The sequence below is a fragment of the Molothrus aeneus genome, chromosome 21 (genome assembly GCF_037042795.1).
Source record: "Molothrus aeneus isolate 106 chromosome 21, BPBGC_Maene_1.0, whole genome shotgun sequence".
NCBI classification, from domain to species: domain Eukaryota; kingdom Metazoa; phylum Chordata; class Aves; order Passeriformes; family Icteridae; genus Molothrus; species Molothrus aeneus.
The window spans coordinates 7,555,624-7,575,072 of NC_089666.1; the positions used below are offsets into that span (position 1 = coordinate 7,555,624).

A 19,449-nucleotide genomic window follows, 5' to 3' on the forward strand; every position below is an offset into this window, starting at 1 on the left:
AGGGCTCTGTGAGTTCTGCTGGAGCTGCAGAGCCTTCCTTTGTGAGCCCAACGAGAGGGGCTCCCTGTGGGCTGCAAGGAAACTTTGGGGTGGAAATGGCCCTGGGAGAGGTTTGGGGTCCATCCCTGGCCATGGAGGAGCTTCACCCTGAACTGTGGCTGGCCCAGAGCAGCTCCTGGAGCCCCCAGCTCCTCTCTGCTCACGGGGAGCTGCCCTGTGCTGTCCCCGTGCCATCCCTGTGCCCTGTGCCATCCCTGTGCCGTCCCTGTGCTGTGCCCTGTGCCGTCCCCGTGCCATCCCTGTGCCGTCCCCGTGCCATCCCTGTGCCCTGTGCCATCCCTGTGCCATCCCTGTGCTGTGCCCTGTGCTGTCCCCCTGCCCTGTGCCGTCCCCGTGCCATCCCCGTGCCATCCCTGTGCTGTGCCCTGTGCTGTCCCCCTGCCCTATGCTGTCCCCATGCTGTCCCCATGCTGTCCCCCTGCCCTGTGCCATCCCTGTCCCTGTGCTGTGCCCTGTGCTGTCCCCCTGCCCTGTGCCGTCCCTGTGCCATCCCCGTGCCATCCCCGTGCTGTGCCCTGTGCTGTCCCCCTGCCCTGTGCTGTCCCTGTGCCGTCCCTGTGCCTGTTGCTGTCCCCATGCTGTCCCCCTGCCCTGTGCCATCCCTGTCCCTGTGCTGGCTCACAGGTGTTGATCTCTGTTAATCAGGGTGCAATTGGGGCAAACAGAAAGGCTGCTTGTTTAGACAGAATTGATTTTTTAAAATTTATTTATTTTATTTTATTTTATTTTATTTTATTTTATTTTATTTTATTTTATTTTATTTTATTTTATTTTATTTTATTTTATTTTATTTTATTTTATTTTATTTTATTTTATTTTATTTTATTTTATTTTATTTTATTTTTCTGCTGTTTTGTTTTCTCTTTCCCATTGGGCTTCCCCCAGACACAGGCTGCAGTTAAAATCCTGCTGCTCTGCCCAGAGTTGTTTCTGTACTTTGTGCCTCGTGGTTGTGACTGTTTTGTGGTGAGGGTTTGTGGTTGTGTTTCAGCTTTCACAGAGCCTGCCCTGCTCCCCCCGAGCCTGTTCCACCCTGGGTTTCCCCAGCCTTTTGTTCTTGTGGCCCTGCTGGCCCAGCCCTCTGGCTGCATCCCTCAGATTTATATGGCTTTTAGGCCGTGGGGAGATTGATCAGCCAGGCCTTATGCATTTAGAGGAGCTGATAAATGGCCCAGCAGCACATTCCCCTCCACCGCTCTGGAATAACTTCAGCCCTCAAATCAAACATCCCATTTGCCACAAATTGGGGAAGGCAAAGAGGGCACCTCTGCTTTATTAGGGTGCATATTTCATTTATCTGTTATGGGAGGTATTGTCCAGTTCTACGTGTCTGGGGAGGCAATTCCACAGCCTCAGCCCCCCTCCCCCTGCCCCTCCACAATATCCACCTTCAAGGTTTCCTTTGCAGCCTTCACCTTTGTTACAGCTGCATTTCATTTTCAAATCTTTAATCATTTCCTCTCTTATTTGTGGTTCCTTTTTCCCTACTGGCCCCATTCTCCCCCTCACTGAGGATGTGTCCCTCAGCCTGGGATTTGATTTTGCCATCCCCAGAATTTCATTCACGGAGCTTTGCATGCTCGGGTGTCCCCTCACTCCACTGCAGCCGGTGGCAGGCTTGCTCTGAGAGGAATTTAGGGAGTTTCCAGAGGTTGCCTGGTGTCATTTTGGCAAGGGTCAAAACCTGGAATTTGTATCTGAGCGCCTGAATTCCACCCTGGGCATGGCTGCAGTCACAGCCCCTCTGTTAATGATTTACCTGGGAGGGCACTCCAGAAATACCTGCCTCTGAGAGGGATAATCCCATTTTGTCTCATTATTCTTGGATTTGTTCATTGCTCCAAAGTCTGGGGGCTCTTGAAGTGCTTTTATTTGTTTCCTTCTGCCATTTGCATAAAAGTCCCTGTTTGAGTGCAGAAACTGTCTCCAGAATAATTGACAATAATGGTTGAAGTCCCAAGGGAACAACATTTCTGTAGTAGGGAACTTCACTGGAAATGCTGTGTGAGCCTTGAAGGATGACACAAGATATTTCAGGTAGTCCTTGAAAAGGAACATGTCCAGCTCCTTCTGTTCACTTGCTCTTTGGTTTTGAGCTACAAGAAGGCTTTTTGTATACCAGCATTTTAACAGCAGCTTAAGATAACAACCAGAAATGAATCTCATTGTTGAAAAGGCAATCTGAAGTATAATCAAAAGCTTTCTGTTGTCTCTTGTCAGCAGCACATTGTTTCGCTTTTCTGGGTCACAAATGTGCCAGACCTTTGTCCTGTTTAACTCTTGAAAGGCGCCTTTAAAAAATCATTTATGTAAAAAACACACTCAAATCATTTCAGCTCTGTTAGCAGCACCGAGGAGCTGTCGATTGCAGGAGACAGAGGATGTTGGATAAACACAAAGCTCTTTTTGGGCAGGCCCAGGACTTGTTGCTGCCTTTGGAGGATCCTCCTGCCCTCAGCCCTCTGTGCCTTGGTTTGGAAAGGGGCAGAGAAGAGGAAACTGCAAACTGAGCAGCCTTAAACAAGAGGGGGTTCATGTCTGCCTCCCCTTCATCCCCTGCTGAAACGTGGCACCATTAGTGAGGTCACCAGGGCTGAAATGCCTGGAATGATGCAGGAGCTGTTCTTCCTACAGTGGGGGCTGGTTTTACCCAACAGCCCTTCCAGAGCTGCAGGAAAGGAAAGCCAGGTTTCATTTCTCCTGCTGCTGATGCTGCTTTAATGCCCAGGGCAGAGTTTGATCTGAGCATCAGCTGCTGCAGCTCTGCCTGGGCTGGGCTGGCTCAGGTTTCTGATTTTATCTCCTTTAGGGGATCACATTGCTGCTGCCACTGTCTGTGGGATCTCTGTGGGATCTCTGTGGGATCCATGGGTGATCTGTGGGATCTCTGTGGGATCTCTGTCTCCCACAGCTCAGCAGCAGTCAGGAATGGAGCAAGGAGCAGGTGTTGCTCACAGGAGCCTTTGGAGCTTTGGGTTTTACAGCCGTGCCTGAGGAGGGTGGGGAGGGACCAGTCTAGTGGTGCAGCCCCTTGGCTGTTTGTCAGCAGCTCCCCTCCATCTGTCTGTCCATCCCTGCATCCATCCCTGCATCCCTCAGTCCATCCCTGCATCCATCCATCCATCCATCCGTCCATCCATCCCTGTGTCCATCCCTGCGTCCATCCCTGCATCCATCCCTGCATCCCTCCTGCTCAGGTTGCCTGGCAACCTGGCCTGGTGCCTCCCAGCACCGGGGATGATTTATTGGGGATGATTTATGGTGGGGCTTTTAACAGGAGGGGCCTGGGGCTGAGGGCTTGGGAGCATTTGATCCCAGAGCTGATAATCAGGGTGCAATTAGGGCAAACAGAAAGGCTCCTCGTTTAGACAGAATTGATTTTTTAAAATTTATTTATTTTATTTTATTTTTCTGCTGTTTTGTTTTCTCTTTCCCATCGGGCCTCCCCCAGACGCAGGTACAGCACAGAGTGGGAATCAAAGCTTTGCCTGGTGCTTGGGGTGAACCTGTAATCTTTCTCTTTGTAAAAATAGCTCTGGTTAAAATCCTGATGGGAAAATACAGCTGGGGTCAGCACAAAAGGTTAGCAACACCCTGACAGCTCCAGGCCCAGGCTGAAGGAAGAGCTGAATTCTCCTGCAGCTCTGGAAATGTCTGAGAGCTGTTGTGTCACCTTCAATATCGTGTTGCCTTTCATGCAGACTCTTGCATTGATCCCTGGCATTAAACAGAGCAGGGGAAGAGGAGGTTTGTGAACTGGCATTTGGGGATGGCTCATGCTGTGGTCACCAGGACACATCCCCTTCAGTGAGGTACTGGGAGGAACCTGGGGCAGCCTTTGGGCTGAGCACCTCATTCAGCCCCTGCTGGCTGCAGCCCTTGCCCAGCCTGGCTGTGGGGAGGGCTGGGCAATCCTGTGTGCCTGAGAGGCAAAGGGGAGAAAAAGGATGATGAATCCACCCTGACCTCCTGAATGGCAATATAAATACTTTATTGAAAATCCTAAATAAATGTGTTTGTAACCAGTAATCCTGCTCTGCATGCAATCTCATTTAGCCAACTGGGTATGCAAATGTGCTATTAATGTGTTTGCATCCAGTATAAATACACAAATCTAATCTGTTTATATGTGTCATTTACACACAGCTGTGCTCACGCTCACTTAATACCAATATTTCCAGCCAGCCAGAGGTACCATGGGAGCTCCATTGTTCCCAACAAAAGCAGCTCCGTGGAAGGGGGGTCATTATCATCCAGGATCTCTTGGCATTCCCTCGAGGGAGCTGTTACTGGCTCGGCTGCGGCTGCTGTGGGGACTCAGCCCGGGCTGGGAGGTGCCTCTCCCGCAGAGCCTTGGGTTCAATCCCCCGCACTGTGGGGCCAGGCTCTCCTTGTTCGGGGTAATTTTTCAGGAAGACAAAGCGATGCAGTCGGGAGGGAGAGAGCAAATTGTCGGGCACCTCGAAGGCTTTCAGCTGATGTATTCCTTGTCAGTTTGTTTAGAGAGGACACTTGATCTCCCGGGCAGATGGCCTGGGGAGTGCAGGGTTTGTGTGGGTGACCAGGGCTGCACTCTGCACAGGGCTTTGAATTTCCAGGGGGAGCATCCCTGCCTTGTCATACAGACTGGGATCTCATGAACACCACCAAAACATTTTGGTTTTCTGTGTCTTTGCGTGAGAGAACCGGGTGAAAACGTGATTTTCCTTTCAAGTATCTCTAAATGTGCTGCACGCTGAACAGAAGTTTTGCAGCTTGTGAAGATCAAGAAGTAAAGATGCTTTCATGTATTTACTGTTTATCTGTGCTAATGGAAACCTCATAAATTTTCCTGCCATATTTATTATAAAACTTTAAAATGCATATTAAATATGGAAGGTAGTGACAACTTCCATTGGCATCTGCCTGGAAAGCCTGGCCTTTCCAGACATGCACTGAACTTATTGCTTTCATAACAGCAAAATCTCCCATTTTATTTGCTTAGAATTAAGGAAAAGGTTGAGAGAAGAACTCACTGTTCTTGGACATAGTCTAAAGAGGTGATTTGATTTTGTTTTTTATTAGAAAGATTGAGAAATAAAATCCTCATTTCCTGGATTGAGAAAGATTAGAAGAGGCCCTGTGTGTAAATGTTTTGCATTACACAATGCTCTTCACTCATTAACCAGGTGGGAATCATAGGGAGGGAATGAAGCAGCACGTGGAATTTCTTAGAGAAAGCAATGAGCTCTGAACTGGATTGCAGCCCCACGTCAGAAGGGACACGTTAACAGCAGTGATGAATCTGCAGGTTCATCAGAGTTGTGCTGCCTCTCTGAAGGTTTCAGGTGGAAATCTTCAGGTGGGAGTTGACTGAGCAGGTTGGTGGTTGTTTTTGCAGTGGATGTTACTGGTGCACCCTTTCAGCAGCGGCTTCATTTGGAGTTTTTGGGGTGGAGGAGCACACGGGGTGCAGGGTTTGCAGCAGGCAGCTCCTCCTGCCAGGCTGTGAGCTGGGCACGATGGAAACGCAGGAGCTCAGGCTGGCACTGCCAGCCCCGTGCCAAACGTGCCAGCTGAGCTCTGTCAGGCACAGAATGGGTCTGTGGGTCCTGCCAGGAGGGATGAAACAGGGCACCTGCAGGGCTCTGTGGATCCTGCCAGGAGGGATGAAACAGGGCACATGCAGGGCTCTGTGGCTGTTTCAGGAGGTTTGTTCCTCAGGATGAAGCAGGGCACCTGCAGGGCTCTGTGGATCCTGCCAGGAGGGATGAAACAGGGCACCTGCAGGGCTCTGTGGATCCTGCCAGGAGGGATGAAACAGGGCACATGCAGGGCTCTGTGGATCTCTCAGGAGGGATGAAACAGGGGATCTGCAGGGCTCTGTGGATCGTTCAGGAGGGATGAAACAGGGGATCTGCAGGGCTCTGTGGATCGTTCAGGAGGGATGAAACAGGGGATCTGCAGGGCTCTGTGGATCTCTCAGGAGGGATGAAACAGGGGGACCTGCAGGGCTCTGTGGATCGTTCAGGAGGGATGAAACAGGGCACCTGCAGGGCTCTGTGGATCCTGCCAGGAGGGATGAAACAGGGCACATGCAGGGCTCTGTGGATCTCTCAGGAGGTTTGTTCCTCAGGGTGACACAGGGGACCTGCAAGGATCTCTCAGGAGGTTTGTTCCTCAGGGTGAAGCAGGACCTGCAGGGCTCTGTGGCTCTCTCAGGAGGTTTGTTCCTCAGGATGAAGCAGGACCTGCAGGGCTCTGTGGATCCTGTCAGGAGGTTTGTTCCTCAGGATGAAGCAGGACCTGCAGGACTCTGTGGTTTGTTCCTCAGGGTGACACAGGGCACCTGCAAGGATCTCTCAGGAGGTTTGTTCCTCAGGATGAAGCAGGGGACCTGCAGGGCTCTGTGGGTCCTGCCAGGAGGGATGAAACAGGGCACCTGCAGGGCTCTGTGGATCTCTCAGGAGGTTTGTTCCTCAGGATGAAACAGGGGATCTGCAAGGCTCTGTGGATCCTGTCAGGAGGTTTGTTCCTCAGGATGAAGCAGGACCTGCATGACTCTGTGGTTTGTTCCTCAGGGTGACACAGGGCACCTGCCAGCAGCAGCAGGCAGACATTAACACGCTTGTTCCTTGTTCTGCCCTGGTTATTTATAGCTCCTGTGACACGCAGGATGCTGCAGCATCTGATGCATTTCATCAAATTATCAAATGGCAGGAGGAGGCCTCGTGCTGGGGCTGGTCAATAGCCATGGAAACCACCCCATAAAACTGAGCTGTGTCTGTCAGCACCGGCTGCCCCACAGGCCCTGGGATTTCCTAAAGCTGCTTCATTACCCACAGCACTTCTTTAATTGTGGCACAGTTTGTCTTCAGTGAGTGGCACAAACAATAATGCTGACAGAATCCTGTCATAAGCAATCTTTTAAAGTTAAACAGAAGTGCTGAAATTGAAATGTTTGTCCTAAAAATCCAAATTATGTACTTGTAAAAATGAAACCATTGTGCTCCAGAGCCACTTCCACTTCTTACCCAAACTCATCCATGGGCCTGAGCCTCAGCCCTGTGTTTGAGGCTATTTTAGCTTGGCAGCTGTCGCTCTCAGATGCCTCCTGTGAGCAGTGCAGCATCTCCTGCAGCACTGGTGCAAGTCATTGTGCAGGGGAGAGCAAATTCAATCAGTGTCAGGCACTCTGCTTTGTGAGACACCAGGGAGCAACAGGTCACCTCTGATTTGGTGTGCAGCTATTCTGTTCTGTTGTGTTTAAAGCCATTTTGAGGTCTGTGTTGGGTGTGACTTGGAGAAAAGTCCTGTTCTTGCTGCAGGGAGAATGGGCCATGCTGCCTGAATTAATGGACGTCTAGAATAGGAAGGAAAATCTGAAAATGGTTTTTTAAAAAATATTATTAAGCTCTAGAATTTCTGTCTGAGTTTCTGAAATGATTTTTGGTGTGCTTTGTTGTTATTTGTATATTAAGAAGTGCCTCTCTCTTGCCTTTCCAAGAGGCACAAAGCTCCTTTAGAGTTGGGTGTCTCTCAGTGCCCAGGGATAGGTCTGTACATCCATAAAGTGACAGCAGAATTGGCCAGAAGGATTGACTTCATTCCTACTTGCAAATTTGGAGCAGCATTCAAGGTCCCTCCAATTGTGTTATTCTGATGGGCTCCGTGCTAGGCTTGCATTTCCAGCAGGAACTTCTGGCATCCCATGGGGTCAAAGGAAAACAGTTTGTCACAGGTTTTATTAATAGAGTTGAATCACAACACAACCCAAATATAACATAGTTTGGTTAAAAGGAATCTTAAAAAATAAATTAAATGGTTGCCCAAGAATTCAAGTGCACCATAGTAAGTCTTGGGCAAAATAAGGAACAGGAATTGGGTGTTCTCATTTTATGCAGTGCCTGCCTTTCCATGTTTCCCCATTTAGCTGTTGAATTCCTGCAGACAGGGATTGCTCTGCTCTCTGGGATGCTGGGAGTGGTGCTGGGCTGTGTTTGTCACTGCTGCTGCCACCTTCTCCTGCCCAGAGCACCCGCCAGAGCTTTGTGGTGCCAGGGGAGGGATCCACCCCCCCAGCCCAGCATTAATGACAAAAATGAGAGTGTGAGTGCATGAGGGAGCAGCTGTGGGCACTCAGCCTCCTGCTCTGCAGGTACCTGGTGGCTTCTGCCTGTGTCTGGGGGCAGACAGAGACAGTAAAACCTCCCATGTTTGGGAGCTCAGGCACCCCTCGAACGCTGCACTCCGGGGTGCTGTGTGGGCTGTGGGGATGGAGCAGGTGGGTATGAGTAAATCTCACACTGTAATCTCCAAGCCTTTACAAGCGCTGGTTAATTCCCGTCTCCGTGGCCCCGGGCACGTTCCTGGCGAACTCTGCAGTCTTGCTGGTTCTGAGGGTCAGGGTTAGGTGAGGATAGATCCCTGTGCGAGCAAACCTGCAGGATCCTGGAGGCTCCAGACAGGCTCTTCCTGCATCCAGGGCTGTGCTGGGAGCCGGGAGCTCTGTTTGAGCAGAGAATTCACCTTTTTGGGAGTCCTCATGCCCTTCGTGGAAGCCTCTGATCCCTGCCCACCTCCTTCCAGCAGATGTTTGCAAAAAGATGTGATCCAAAATACATTAAGCCAACTTGAGGCTTGTTTCTCTCTCAGGGATTTTAAAATCTCATCTCCCTCCCTTCCCTGGAATAGTAGGGCCTACGTACTCAGCATCCATTATCTTTTTTGCAGACAGGATTTGTTATTTGCTCGTTGTTTATAGCCGTACACAGTGTTTATAGCAAAGGAAAAGGCCTTTTATTTTTTTGCTTGTTTCTTTTTAGGGAATTAGGAATTGTCATTTCCCTCCTTTCCCTGGAATAGTAGGGCCCACATACTCACCATCCCCTATCGGTTTTGCAGGCAGAAATTTCCTATTTGCTTGTTGTTTAAACCTGCATACGGTGTTGATAGGAAAGGAAAAAGCCTTTTTATTTCGGTGTGCACAGGGAAGGAAGAAGTCCTTCTCTAGAATAGAGAGAGGCACTTTGTTCAGCCTTACATCGCTGCTGGCTCCTGTGGGGATGTGCCGGGAGAGGCCGCGGGCAGGGCTGGAGCCCCGGGCCGCGGCTGGAGCGGGGAAGGGGCCGGGAGAGGACGAGGACGAGCGGGAGGGAGAGAGGACGAGCAGGAGCGAGCAGGGAGCGGTGCCGCGGCCGCTCGGCGCTGGCGGCTGCCGGGCCCGGGGCCGGGCGGCCGGGGCTGCCGGGGGCGGTGTCGGGGCCGAGCCCGGCGGGCGGAGGAGGCGGCGGCGGTGCCGGGGCCGGGCCCGGGCCCGCGGCTGAGGGGGGCCGGCGATCCAGGCCGCCTTTTGCGGCGCGCCCCGCGGAGCCGCCCGCCCAGCCCCGCCGCCATCACACGCTGGGCGCCGCCGCCTCCGCCCGGCCCTGCGCGGCTGCTCCGGGGCTCGGCTCCGCTCCGCGCCCGGCCCCGCTGCCCGGCCCGAGCGAGCCCCGCCGAGGAACGCGGGGGCTGCGAGCCTTTAACCCCTGCGGCACCTGCCCCGAGCCCTGCGCCGCGCTCTGCCCGCGCTGCCCGGCCCCGGCTCCGGCAGCGGCCGCGGCCCCGAGCGGCTCCGAGCGGCCCCGGCTCCGGCGGAGCTCCGAGCGCTGAACTTGCCGGCGGAAGGAGGGGATGCGGCTGGGGATTTTCGGTGTCTTTCCCGAGCCCTTTCCCCCGTTCGCAGCCCTGTAGGTGCGTTCGCTTCCCCGGGCTCCCGGCGCCGATTCACCGCCGCCGTTTGGGGGATTTTTTTCAATTTTTTTTTTAACATTTTTTTTTTTTTTGCTGCTGCTGCTGCTGACACGCTGTTTTTGTTATCTTTTATCGCAGAAACGGTTTATTAAGGGGTTGAGGCAGTACGGCAAGAACTTCTTCAGAATCCGAAAGGAGTTGCTTCCCAATAAGGAGACCGTAAGTACATTTGGACTTTATGTAATTCGCTTTTTCTCTCGCTGCTTCGCTGTTTGATCTTGCGAAACTCTTTCCTTTTTACCCCGAATTCTCCTCAGATAAACGGAAGAGAAATCCTCAGCCAGCCAAGGCAGCTGCTGGTTTTTAGTGCAGTTTTTAGGTCTTGGGCTGTGAAAGATGTTACATAAAATAATCGTCATGGCTGGACGGAGCCACTGAGCCTGGCTGAAGTGTATTTATGGAGAGCGAATCTAATTTTAAATTCTGACATTACGACGGGATAATACATTTTGTGTCACCCGGTGGGGCTCGAGTGGCAGCGGGTAAATAAAGAAAACCTAAACCAAAGCAGCATCTGATGGGATCGGGGTCTGCCGTGACCCGCACCGCGCCGGGCTCTGCTTAACCCTTCCCGTGCCTGGCCCCGCCGTGCCCCGGTGTTCTCGGGGTTATGTAACCCTGTCCCTGCACCCCAAACCCTGCACAGGACATTGCGATGCCTTGGGAAGCCGCGGTCCCTTTGCCGTTTGCCCCAGAAGAGCCTCGGGCTGTGTCCTGCAGGTGTCCTCGAGCCTTCGGGAGAGTGCTTTCGTTTTTGTTCTGGGTTTAGCGGGGAGGCAGCTCCGTGCAAATGGAGCTGGACTGTTTTCTAGCAGCGTGTCAGGGATTTGAAGCGTCACAGAGCGCTCAGACTTGTGTAGGTGTGCAGGCTGGATGTGCGCTGGGGAAGAGCGTGGCTGTAATGATATTTAAAAAGCTCTCAGTTTCTGTGGGATGGTTCCATTCTCCTCCCCGAGGTTCCTGTGAGACAGTGCTGTGATAACACAAATCTCGGGGTGGTAAATAGTAACACTGTGTGAGTTAGAAAGGAAGGGGAGGATGAGACAATTACGAGTTCACTCATCCTGCTGAGAAAGGAAGCTCAGATTGCTGCTCAGGTCTTGGTGGACTCGAGGATCCTGTTGGATTGTGAGGTGTGCAGGTCTGGAAAGGTGACAGCTGGGAGGGAATGCTGGAATAGGATGGATCTTATCAGCATCTAGCAAACCTACACGTACCGTGCCTTTCCTCTTTGCTCCAGAATATCTCCTAGAATGGGTCTAGAACAAATCAGTGCTTGCTTCTAGAAATTGATTCTGCTGGTTGGTAAAGTTGCTGAGGGGCAAAAAGTCCTCTTCAGAGCTTACAGGAGCTCTGAAGTATATTGTGTCTTTATAAATTGAAATTTAGATTTTAAATATGAAATGTGGGTTTGTTATTGGGATTTTTTTGCAGGGTGGAGGAAAAAAAAAAAGCCCTGAAAAATGGAGAGTTTGGGCAGGTGCCTGCCCCTGTTTGTGCTGCTTAACTTCTCACATTGGAGCTTGGATATCGGCCTTGGGGTTTCTGTAAAAGTTTTGCAAGTGGTGTTAAACCTCACAGAAGCTCTCATTTTTCAAGTGTTATGTTTTTGTTTCATTAGCTCTAATTTTTTACTGCAGAGGAGACTAAATACGAAGTCTGAGCTGTGGGAAGTATCATGTTGATGGCTTTGGGCTCAGGGGTTTTTTTAGCCCCTGTGGTAACTGATCTACAAATAACCTTTGACCTACCACGGGTTGTTTATAATCTCTGCTTCCTATTTTTGCCCACAGGCCTCACTTCTGCTTTCTTTAATTCCCAATCTTCTCCAGCCAAAATTTACAGCCTTTCTGCTGTAGGAAGAGATTGCAGCATAAAGGCTGCAGTAAATATTTGACTGTACAGTTTTGCTCCTGTTCCTTAAAGTGGAATAATGAGTAATGTAAATGACAAGGCTTTGGGATTAATCTGTCTGCATTTTTTCATCACCAGAATAATTTCAGATACTTTGCCTGCCATTTTTCTGTTGCAGTGTGAAGTAACCCTGTAGCAATTCCAGAAACACCAGAAAAAGGCTCTATTCTCATGTTCAGCCTCCATATTAATATGAGTGAAACTCTAAATAGTTGTCAAATGGATACTAATGGATAATTAATAACTAATAAAACTGTAAAAAGTTGTTATATGGATACTAAAGCAACTTCCAGGTGCTTAAAGATGTGTCAGGGCCATTCTTGCAGTGACTTGCCCCTGTGGCTCTTGGACATTTGGTTTATTCAGAGTTTTCCTTCTGATCACTGAGGGTTTGGGGAGGGGACCCAAGGGGTTTTGCCTCAGCAATCCCCACTGAAAGTTAAATCTCCTTATTACCATGATTTCTGTAAAATGTGTCCTTTCCTAGAACCTTCCCTGGGGAAAATTCTCCCCAATGTCACCCTGGACCTGGAGCATGGAAACAGTGGGAGGAAAGGAAATACAACAGAAACAGGGAATTCTTGTAGAGAGCAGGCCTGTTCCATGTTATTTCATGTTAAACCAAGCTGAGGCTGCTGTGCAGGAAACCAGGATGTGAACATGAGGTTGTATTTCTTGTCTGCTTTGGGAAGGTGTAACGTGGCCATGGTGAGATGAGAATCAGGCCATGCTGAGCTTGCACAAGTGTGCTAAGGAATGTCCCATTTCACTTGTGCCTTGGCTTTTTCCCCTCCACAGTTCGTGTGCAATATCTTTTGAGAAAACCCTGTATTCATCAGTGTGTGTCTTAACTAGTTTAACATAGTTTTTCAACAATTTTTTAATTATCTCTTCTAAATGATAATCCTCAAGGAAAAAAAGCTTTATGAAAGAGAATGTTTATTCCATATCAAAGGTGTGTTTGTCTGGGTCTCCACTCGGCTGGTTTATTTCACATTTCCAGTTGATTTCCGTGTTTCTGTCCAGGAGGGGTTCCCAGGGGAGTGAATGACTGCAATGGATCGAGGCAGGTGCTGCTTTAATGTAGGATCAGTGCTAACCTGGAGGAAAAGTGCCTCCGTGTACCTGAGCCATGAGATTTTAAATGAAACTCCTGAGACTTCCTTGGGCTTCCACTGACCTGTCTGAAAGGCCCCTTCTCCTCTATTTCCATGCAGCTTTTTCCCTTTTGTCTTCCCCTGGGTGGTTTCCCCTTGGCTGCAGGGATGAACTGCCCTGTTCCCCTTTGGTTCCTGCTTAGCTGCACTTCTGGTTGCTCTTCATGGGAAGGAGTGAATTTGGGAGGCTTTTCAGTGGCATGAACAGTTTTCAATAATTACTTTCATTTAAATTCCCATGTTGTGAGAATGAAAGGTGCACAGCTGGCAACAGTTTCCTTAACTGTCTGCTTTGGCTTTAAACGTGGTTTTATTCCCCTCCCATCCACCCATTTTGGGATAATTTGCTAAAACTTGGTGATAATACAGGATTTTCCGAGTATTTAACATTCTGCTCTGAATTCTTTAGATGATTACACTGAGCTACTTGAATTGGAGAGTTTTAGAAGCACCAGCATTGTGATAGGCCTGAGATAAAGGTACTTAAATGCCTCCAAGGTTGGGGATTGCCTTCCTGTGTTCCTGGGAACAGCTTAACTCTGTTGGCTTGGTGCAGGAGGTAAATGCAAGCAGGGAATGGAGCAGGAGGGTGCCAGCTCCTGGTGTCACCTTGCTGGGACGCAGGGCTGGCTCCTGCTGCCCAGCCTGTCCTTAGCTCAGGCTGCCCTTGCAGTTTGGCTGAGCTGTCCCAGCAGGATCAGGATGGTTCTCCCGGGGCTCCTGCAGCCTGCTCTGGGCAGGGGAGTTGTCTGAGCAGCGCCCCAGAAGTGGGGATGTGTGTGACTGTCCCTTCCTAGGGGCAGCAGGGGTGTCCTGTTACCCTGCCCCGCTGCCACGGCCTTGGCTGCAGCTGAATGGGGATTCTGGAGCCACCTGGTCCCTCCTGGGGATGGTTCTGAGTACTCTGGGCTCTCCTGGGAGCAGGGGTGACAGCTCTGGGGAGGTCCTGGGGGTTCCATCCCCCAGAAGTGGGGATGTGTGTGACTGTCCCTTTCCATGGCCACGCTGCCACGGCCTTGGCTGCAGCTGAATGGGGATTCTGGAGCCACCTGGTCCCTCCTGGGGATGGTTCTGAGCACTCTGGGCTCTCCTGAGAGCAGGGGTGACAGCTCTGGGGACGTTCTGGGGCTCTGCAGAGGCTCCATCCCCCAGAAGTGGGGGTGTTTGTGACTGTCCCTTCCCTAGGGGCAGCCCTGCCACGGCCTTGGCTGCAGCCTAATGGAGATTCTGGAGCCACCTTGTCCCTCCTGGGGATGGTTCTGAGCACTCTTTGCCCTCCTGGGAGCAGGGGTGACAGCTCTGGGGACGTTCTGGGGCTCTGCAGAGGCTCCATCCCCCAGAAGTGGGGATGTGTGTGACTGTCCCTTCCCTAGGGGCAGCCCTGCCACGGCCTTGGCTGCAGCTGAATGGGGATTCTGGAGCCACCTTGTCCCTCCTGGGGATGGTTCTGAGCACTCTGGGCCCCCCTGGGAGCAGGGGTGACAGCTCTAGGGAGGTCCTGGGGCTCTGCAGAGGCTCCTGTGCTGCCCAGGGGCAGTTCCTGGCACAGGGCTCTGGGCAAGGTCCCCGTGCCCCTCTCTGCTCCTCGCTGGCCCTGCAGGGAGCCCAGGGCAGGACAGTGGCTCTTTGTGCAGGCACACAGACTCCAGGCTAATTTTGGGTTGAATTTCCCTGCTGAGCACATAGGTATCTGTGGTGTGTGTGATTCTGGGTTTGGCTGCTGAGCAAGAGATGACAGAGTGCAATCCAAAGATCTTGCCTCTGGGTGGATGCTCCTTTATTTAGCTCTGAAGCACAGTGTAAACAGGAGTTATGAATATTGGCTGTTTCCTGACACTGAAATACCTGCAGTGTGCTGTATTTATGCACAGAAGAGCTAAATATGCATCTTTTCTTTAGGAAAAACGGTCTCTCTTCTGATAGTAAAATCTTCCTCTTCAAATTAAATGCTGCTGGGACTTACCTCAGAGACTAAATAAGCTGTGCTCTGTTAGTGTTAGGAGGCAGAATGAGTGCAGTGTGAGCTTTCAGCATAAACTTCTGTTTAATTTTAGATTGGGGTTTAGATAAACAATTTTATTCTTGCCTCATTAATGCTTAATCTCGTGTTACATAATACACAATATTGGCTTCCTGAGTAGCACTTAAATATAGTGCAAACATGGAGTAGCTGAAAGGTCAGTGCAGTTGCCATATGTGCAGGCTGGCAAGGTGTCTGTCCCCTCCCCATGGCACTCCTGATGGCAGCCAGCAGCCCCAGGAATATTTGTGCAAGGCTCTCCTGAGCATCTGAAAGGTAGAGCTGCTCCCTCGACACAATTGTTCAAATAGCAGAGTGCCTTTGATCAAAGCAGGGGGATAATTAGATGAATATCTCTTGGTCTGTTGCTATAAAGTGATTACTTAGCCCTGCATTGGCTTTTTAATATTTGCATTTAGTGGTGAGCCTTGTTTGTAGCAGGAGCCGTGGCGTGGGCTTTATCCCTGCCTGCTCTCCCCAAGGAAATCTGCTTTATTTGAGGCCATATTCCCCCAATGATGGAATATTAATACACTGCAGTCAAGGCACATTATTTCCTGCTTGTCTTTGCTGTTCAGAGAGGGACAAGCTGTGGAAGCCTTTTCTGTTTGAGAGCTGAACCTTTTTCTTTAATAACTTGTTCTAGCCTGGATGCAGTCAGAGCTGAAATTTTCCATTAGAGTTTGAAGCGACTGCCAACATAAACAGCCACTGCTTCTTTTCATTTCATCTGCTCTCTGCTGCTGCTGCTGCTTCCAGAGCGTGGCCACTGCAGGCACAGGGCTCTGCTCTGTTCACTCAGGGGCTCGTGGCTTCACCTTCCCCAGATTATTTCAGGTGAGAGCCTGAGACTTCTCTCTGTGTCACAGCAAAAATCCTCCTGGGCTTCAGTCCAGGTAGCAAAAGGGGCAGAGGCAGCAGCTGCTTTTCCTGTGTAAGTGAAACCACCGAGTCATTTGCATAACAAACTCTTCTGGAGGGAGCCTGCTGCCTTTTTTATTTTTTTATTTTTTTATTTTCCTGTTTTTGTGAGCAGTCCCAGCTGAGGGAGGAGGAGGAGCTCTGGGTTGGTGTTTGGCTCCAGGTGAGGCAGGGTGCTGAGCCAGGCCCTTGGTGCTGCTCACAGGAATGCAATGACCTGCTGAGCTCAGATGGAGACATTCCTGAACTGGAGTGGCTCTGAGCTGAAGGCTGTTTGCAGAGGGATGTTCAGTGTGTGTGTTCCCTGTGCTCTGCTTTGTTTTCAGAAGTTTTAACTGTTAAACCTATTGCAAATGTCATAACTTTATTGGATGGAGGTTTGGAAAGGCCTTTAAAGAGACGTAAAGGTTTCACTCACACCCAGCATGGTGTCTGTCTTCATCTCTGAAGGGATTGCAGGTGTTCAGGTGAGCTCAGCTCCTGGCAGGCAGAACTCCCAGCTCCTGGAGGTGCTCACACACCTGTGTTCCCTTAGTCCAGTTCCCTGAGAGTATCCTGAGTGTATCCTGCATTCCCAGTCCTGTGAATCCCCAGCTCCTGGAGGTGCTCACACACCTGTGTTCCTTTATTTCAGTTCCCTGAGTGTATCCTGCATTCCCAATCCTGTGAATCCCCAGCTCCTGGAGGTGCTCACACACCTGTGTTCCTTTATTTCAGTTCCCTGAGTGTATCCTGTATTCCCAATCCTGTGAATCCCCAGCTCCTGGAGGTGCCCATACAGGTGTGTTCCTTTATTTCAGTTCCCTGAGTGTATCCTGCATTCCCAGTCCTGTGAATCCCCAGCTCCTGGAGGTGCTCACACACCTGTGTTCCTTTATTTCAGTTCCCTGAGTGAGTGAGTTCCCATCTCCTGGAGCTGCATCCTGCCCAGCTCTCAGCAGCCCTTTCCCCTGGCCTGTGCCACGTGTGTGCTCATTGATTAATCATTGATTAAGGACTGGCTCCAGCTTCCAAAGACCAAAATACCCTTTCCCAAACCTGCCTGTCTCAATTCCAGCTGAAGCAGACAAAACCAAAGAAAGGAAGTACCTAAAATGTGCTTTGTTTTTATTGTTTTTGTTTTAAATCTCTTAAGCGTTGTCCTAAGACAATAAGAGGATTAATTTTCAATTGTATCGTTTTACTTTTGTATGCCAAAGGTAATTTACAGCGTCATCAGCTCAAAAAATGAGCTGCTTATTTGACTTTCTTCCTAAGAAACCCTCATAGATGGAGAGCATTAAAGCAGAAGGTGTGTTCACTGTGCCAGCTGGACTCTAGAATTGACTTTAGCATGGGCAATAAATCAGCTCTGCACTCCAGTGGCTTTTTTTTTTATTATTTTACATTACAAGATTGGATCTCATTGTTTATTTTTCTCTGAAGGTTTAGAGGTAGGTAGGAGTAAAATATTGTTGCAAGTAAAAGAGGGCCATTAGGCAATTGCATTGAGCTCTGTCAGGGAGCCAGGAAGGACAATTTCTGCTTTGTAGGGAAAAGTCTGTAGTCAGAGATACAAGCCAAGATTATTTGGGTAATTGATACAATATTGTCTGAGCCTTCCTCAGCAACTGAGAGAACACAATGCCGCTCCTCAGAGTTCTGTTCCACTGCATTTTCCTTACTTTCTGTTTATAATTCACCATCCTAAGGAATTTCAGTTTGTTTATTTTGCTATTGTGAATTCTCTTTTGCATCTGTGCTGAAGGGTATGTGTGACTCTGGTTAAAATGCTTTCGTTCATCAACAGCTGTATATTTATTTATTCTGTATTTTCTTTCCCTGTGAGAAAAACCAGCAGCTTTTTTTTCTTGCCTGGCAGTTGTCAGATTGTATCAAATACTCAGACATCAACCCCGAGGTCCCGTGAATTGCAGGTACATAAAATAGGTGTCTGGAAAAGGATTTGTGCAGTTTATTTTCATGGTTGAGTGTCCCAGCCTGGTAAGACTTTTCCATCAAAGCCTTGGTGGTGTTTGCTCCCCATCCAGTCACTGACTGAAGATGAGCTTTAAAGCTGGAAAATGGCTTTCAGAAAGGCAGAAATGAAGCAGTGCTGATGGTGGGACATCCTGTCCCAGAGCAGTGCTAATGTTTTAAAATGCAGGTAACTCCTGGAGGAAATGCATCTGTATAATCCTGCCTGGGGGCTGGCTTTGGAAAGGGCTCAGGAGGGGACCCTCTGCAGGTGAGGCTGTGTGTGCTGCTCTCCGTGGGCATTTGCAGTGTGTGAGACACAGATCACAGAGATTACAGCTCCAAGGGCTGCTGCTGCAGAGTTTGCTCTGAGTTTTGGAGTTGAAGGAGTGAATGAGCAGCAGAGGCTCAGACGGGTGGGGAGCTGTGTCCCAGGGGAGCCAGAGCAGAGTTTGGCTCCTCAAACACCCAGGGAGCTGTGCCTGGCCCGTGTGGGCTCACAGCTGGGGCAGAGGGTTGTGCACAGGAGAAACCCTCTGTGGGCACAGAATGAGGTGCAGTGAGTGAGCCTCAGTGCCACGGAGCACAGAACGAGCTTTGTTCTTCCTCAGGAGATCCCTGGGCTCAGGCATCACCTCCTGCCCCTGATGGCCCTGTAAGAACAGCACCCACTGCCTTCCCCTGGCCCCACAGCAGCCCCAGCACATCAGCCACTCCTAAATATCCTCGAGTGTGCTGCTGGAGCTGGGAGAAAAGACAAGAACAACTCCAGGAGACAGATGCACGCATTTTGTCAGTTTTGTTTCCAGCCAGCTGTAAAAAAGAAGCAGTGCTTGATTACTGGGTTGTTTTTTTGGTTTTTTTCTGCTTGGTTTTTTTTTTCATGCCAAGGAAGGCTCCCAGGAATGACAGAGATGGTGGAATAAAGTGAGAATGGGAAGCTGGAATAGATAGAGGCTGTGCCATAGAGGAGGTGAAGCAGTTTGTGGGTAGAACTGACTCTGTAAGCAGAAGAAACATTTAACATCACACGTTGAAATCTGCTGCATTTGCTTTTGCTTTGTTTTCCCTTTCCAGTCTGTATCTGAAGGGAGAACACTGAGGAGTGTGATGGAATTCAGATTGTCAGCACATAAAGATGCTGGTGATTACTTCTAGGTGAGGGTGATGTCGTTTTGGGTGAACTTCTCCTGTTGCTGTTCTGCAGGGTGCCAGGAGGGCTGAAAGTGTCATCCACAGCCCTGCACACCTGCCCCAGGCTGGATTTATGGGCACGTGGGATGTGAGGGGCTCCTTTCCCTGCCAGAAGGTGCATTAATGTCTCCTGTGTGTGGAGCAGCTGTGAAATGCTCAGGCTTTGGGTTTCCTACTCCTGCTCGTGAGGAATGAGGATCCTGCAGGGCTGGGATCCCCTGTTTGTGGTGTTTGGAGGGGCTGCATCCTGCAGGACAGAATTCCAGCCTTCCCTCCCTTCCTGCTTCAGGCTGCCTAGGAGGGTGCAGGGGATGCCTCAGCACCCCCGAGTGAGCAGAGCAGGCTCCACAGAGAACCTCCTGCTTCTTGCATCTCTTTTTTGAAATCCCAGCACGGTGGCAGGGGTGTTTCCTTCTGATTCAGACCCTCCAAGGTTAAGTTTGTGCATTGCCC

The 19,449-nt window shown here is 50.2% G+C and overlaps 1 protein-coding gene across 2 annotated transcripts in view; it reads left to right on the forward strand.

The window, feature by feature from the left end:
• The window catches only part of RERE (arginine-glutamic acid dipeptide repeats), a 171,427-nt gene that overhangs the window by 118,205 nt on the left and 33,773 nt on the right, over positions 1 to 19,449 (forward strand). For both annotated transcript variants that reach the window (XM_066563795.1, XM_066563796.1), the window contains one exon: positions 9,913 to 9,993. In XM_066563795.1, the coding sequence (XP_066419892.1) occupies positions 9,913 to 9,993 (81 nt within the window). The remainder of the gene's footprint in view (positions 1 to 9,912; positions 9,994 to 19,449) is intronic.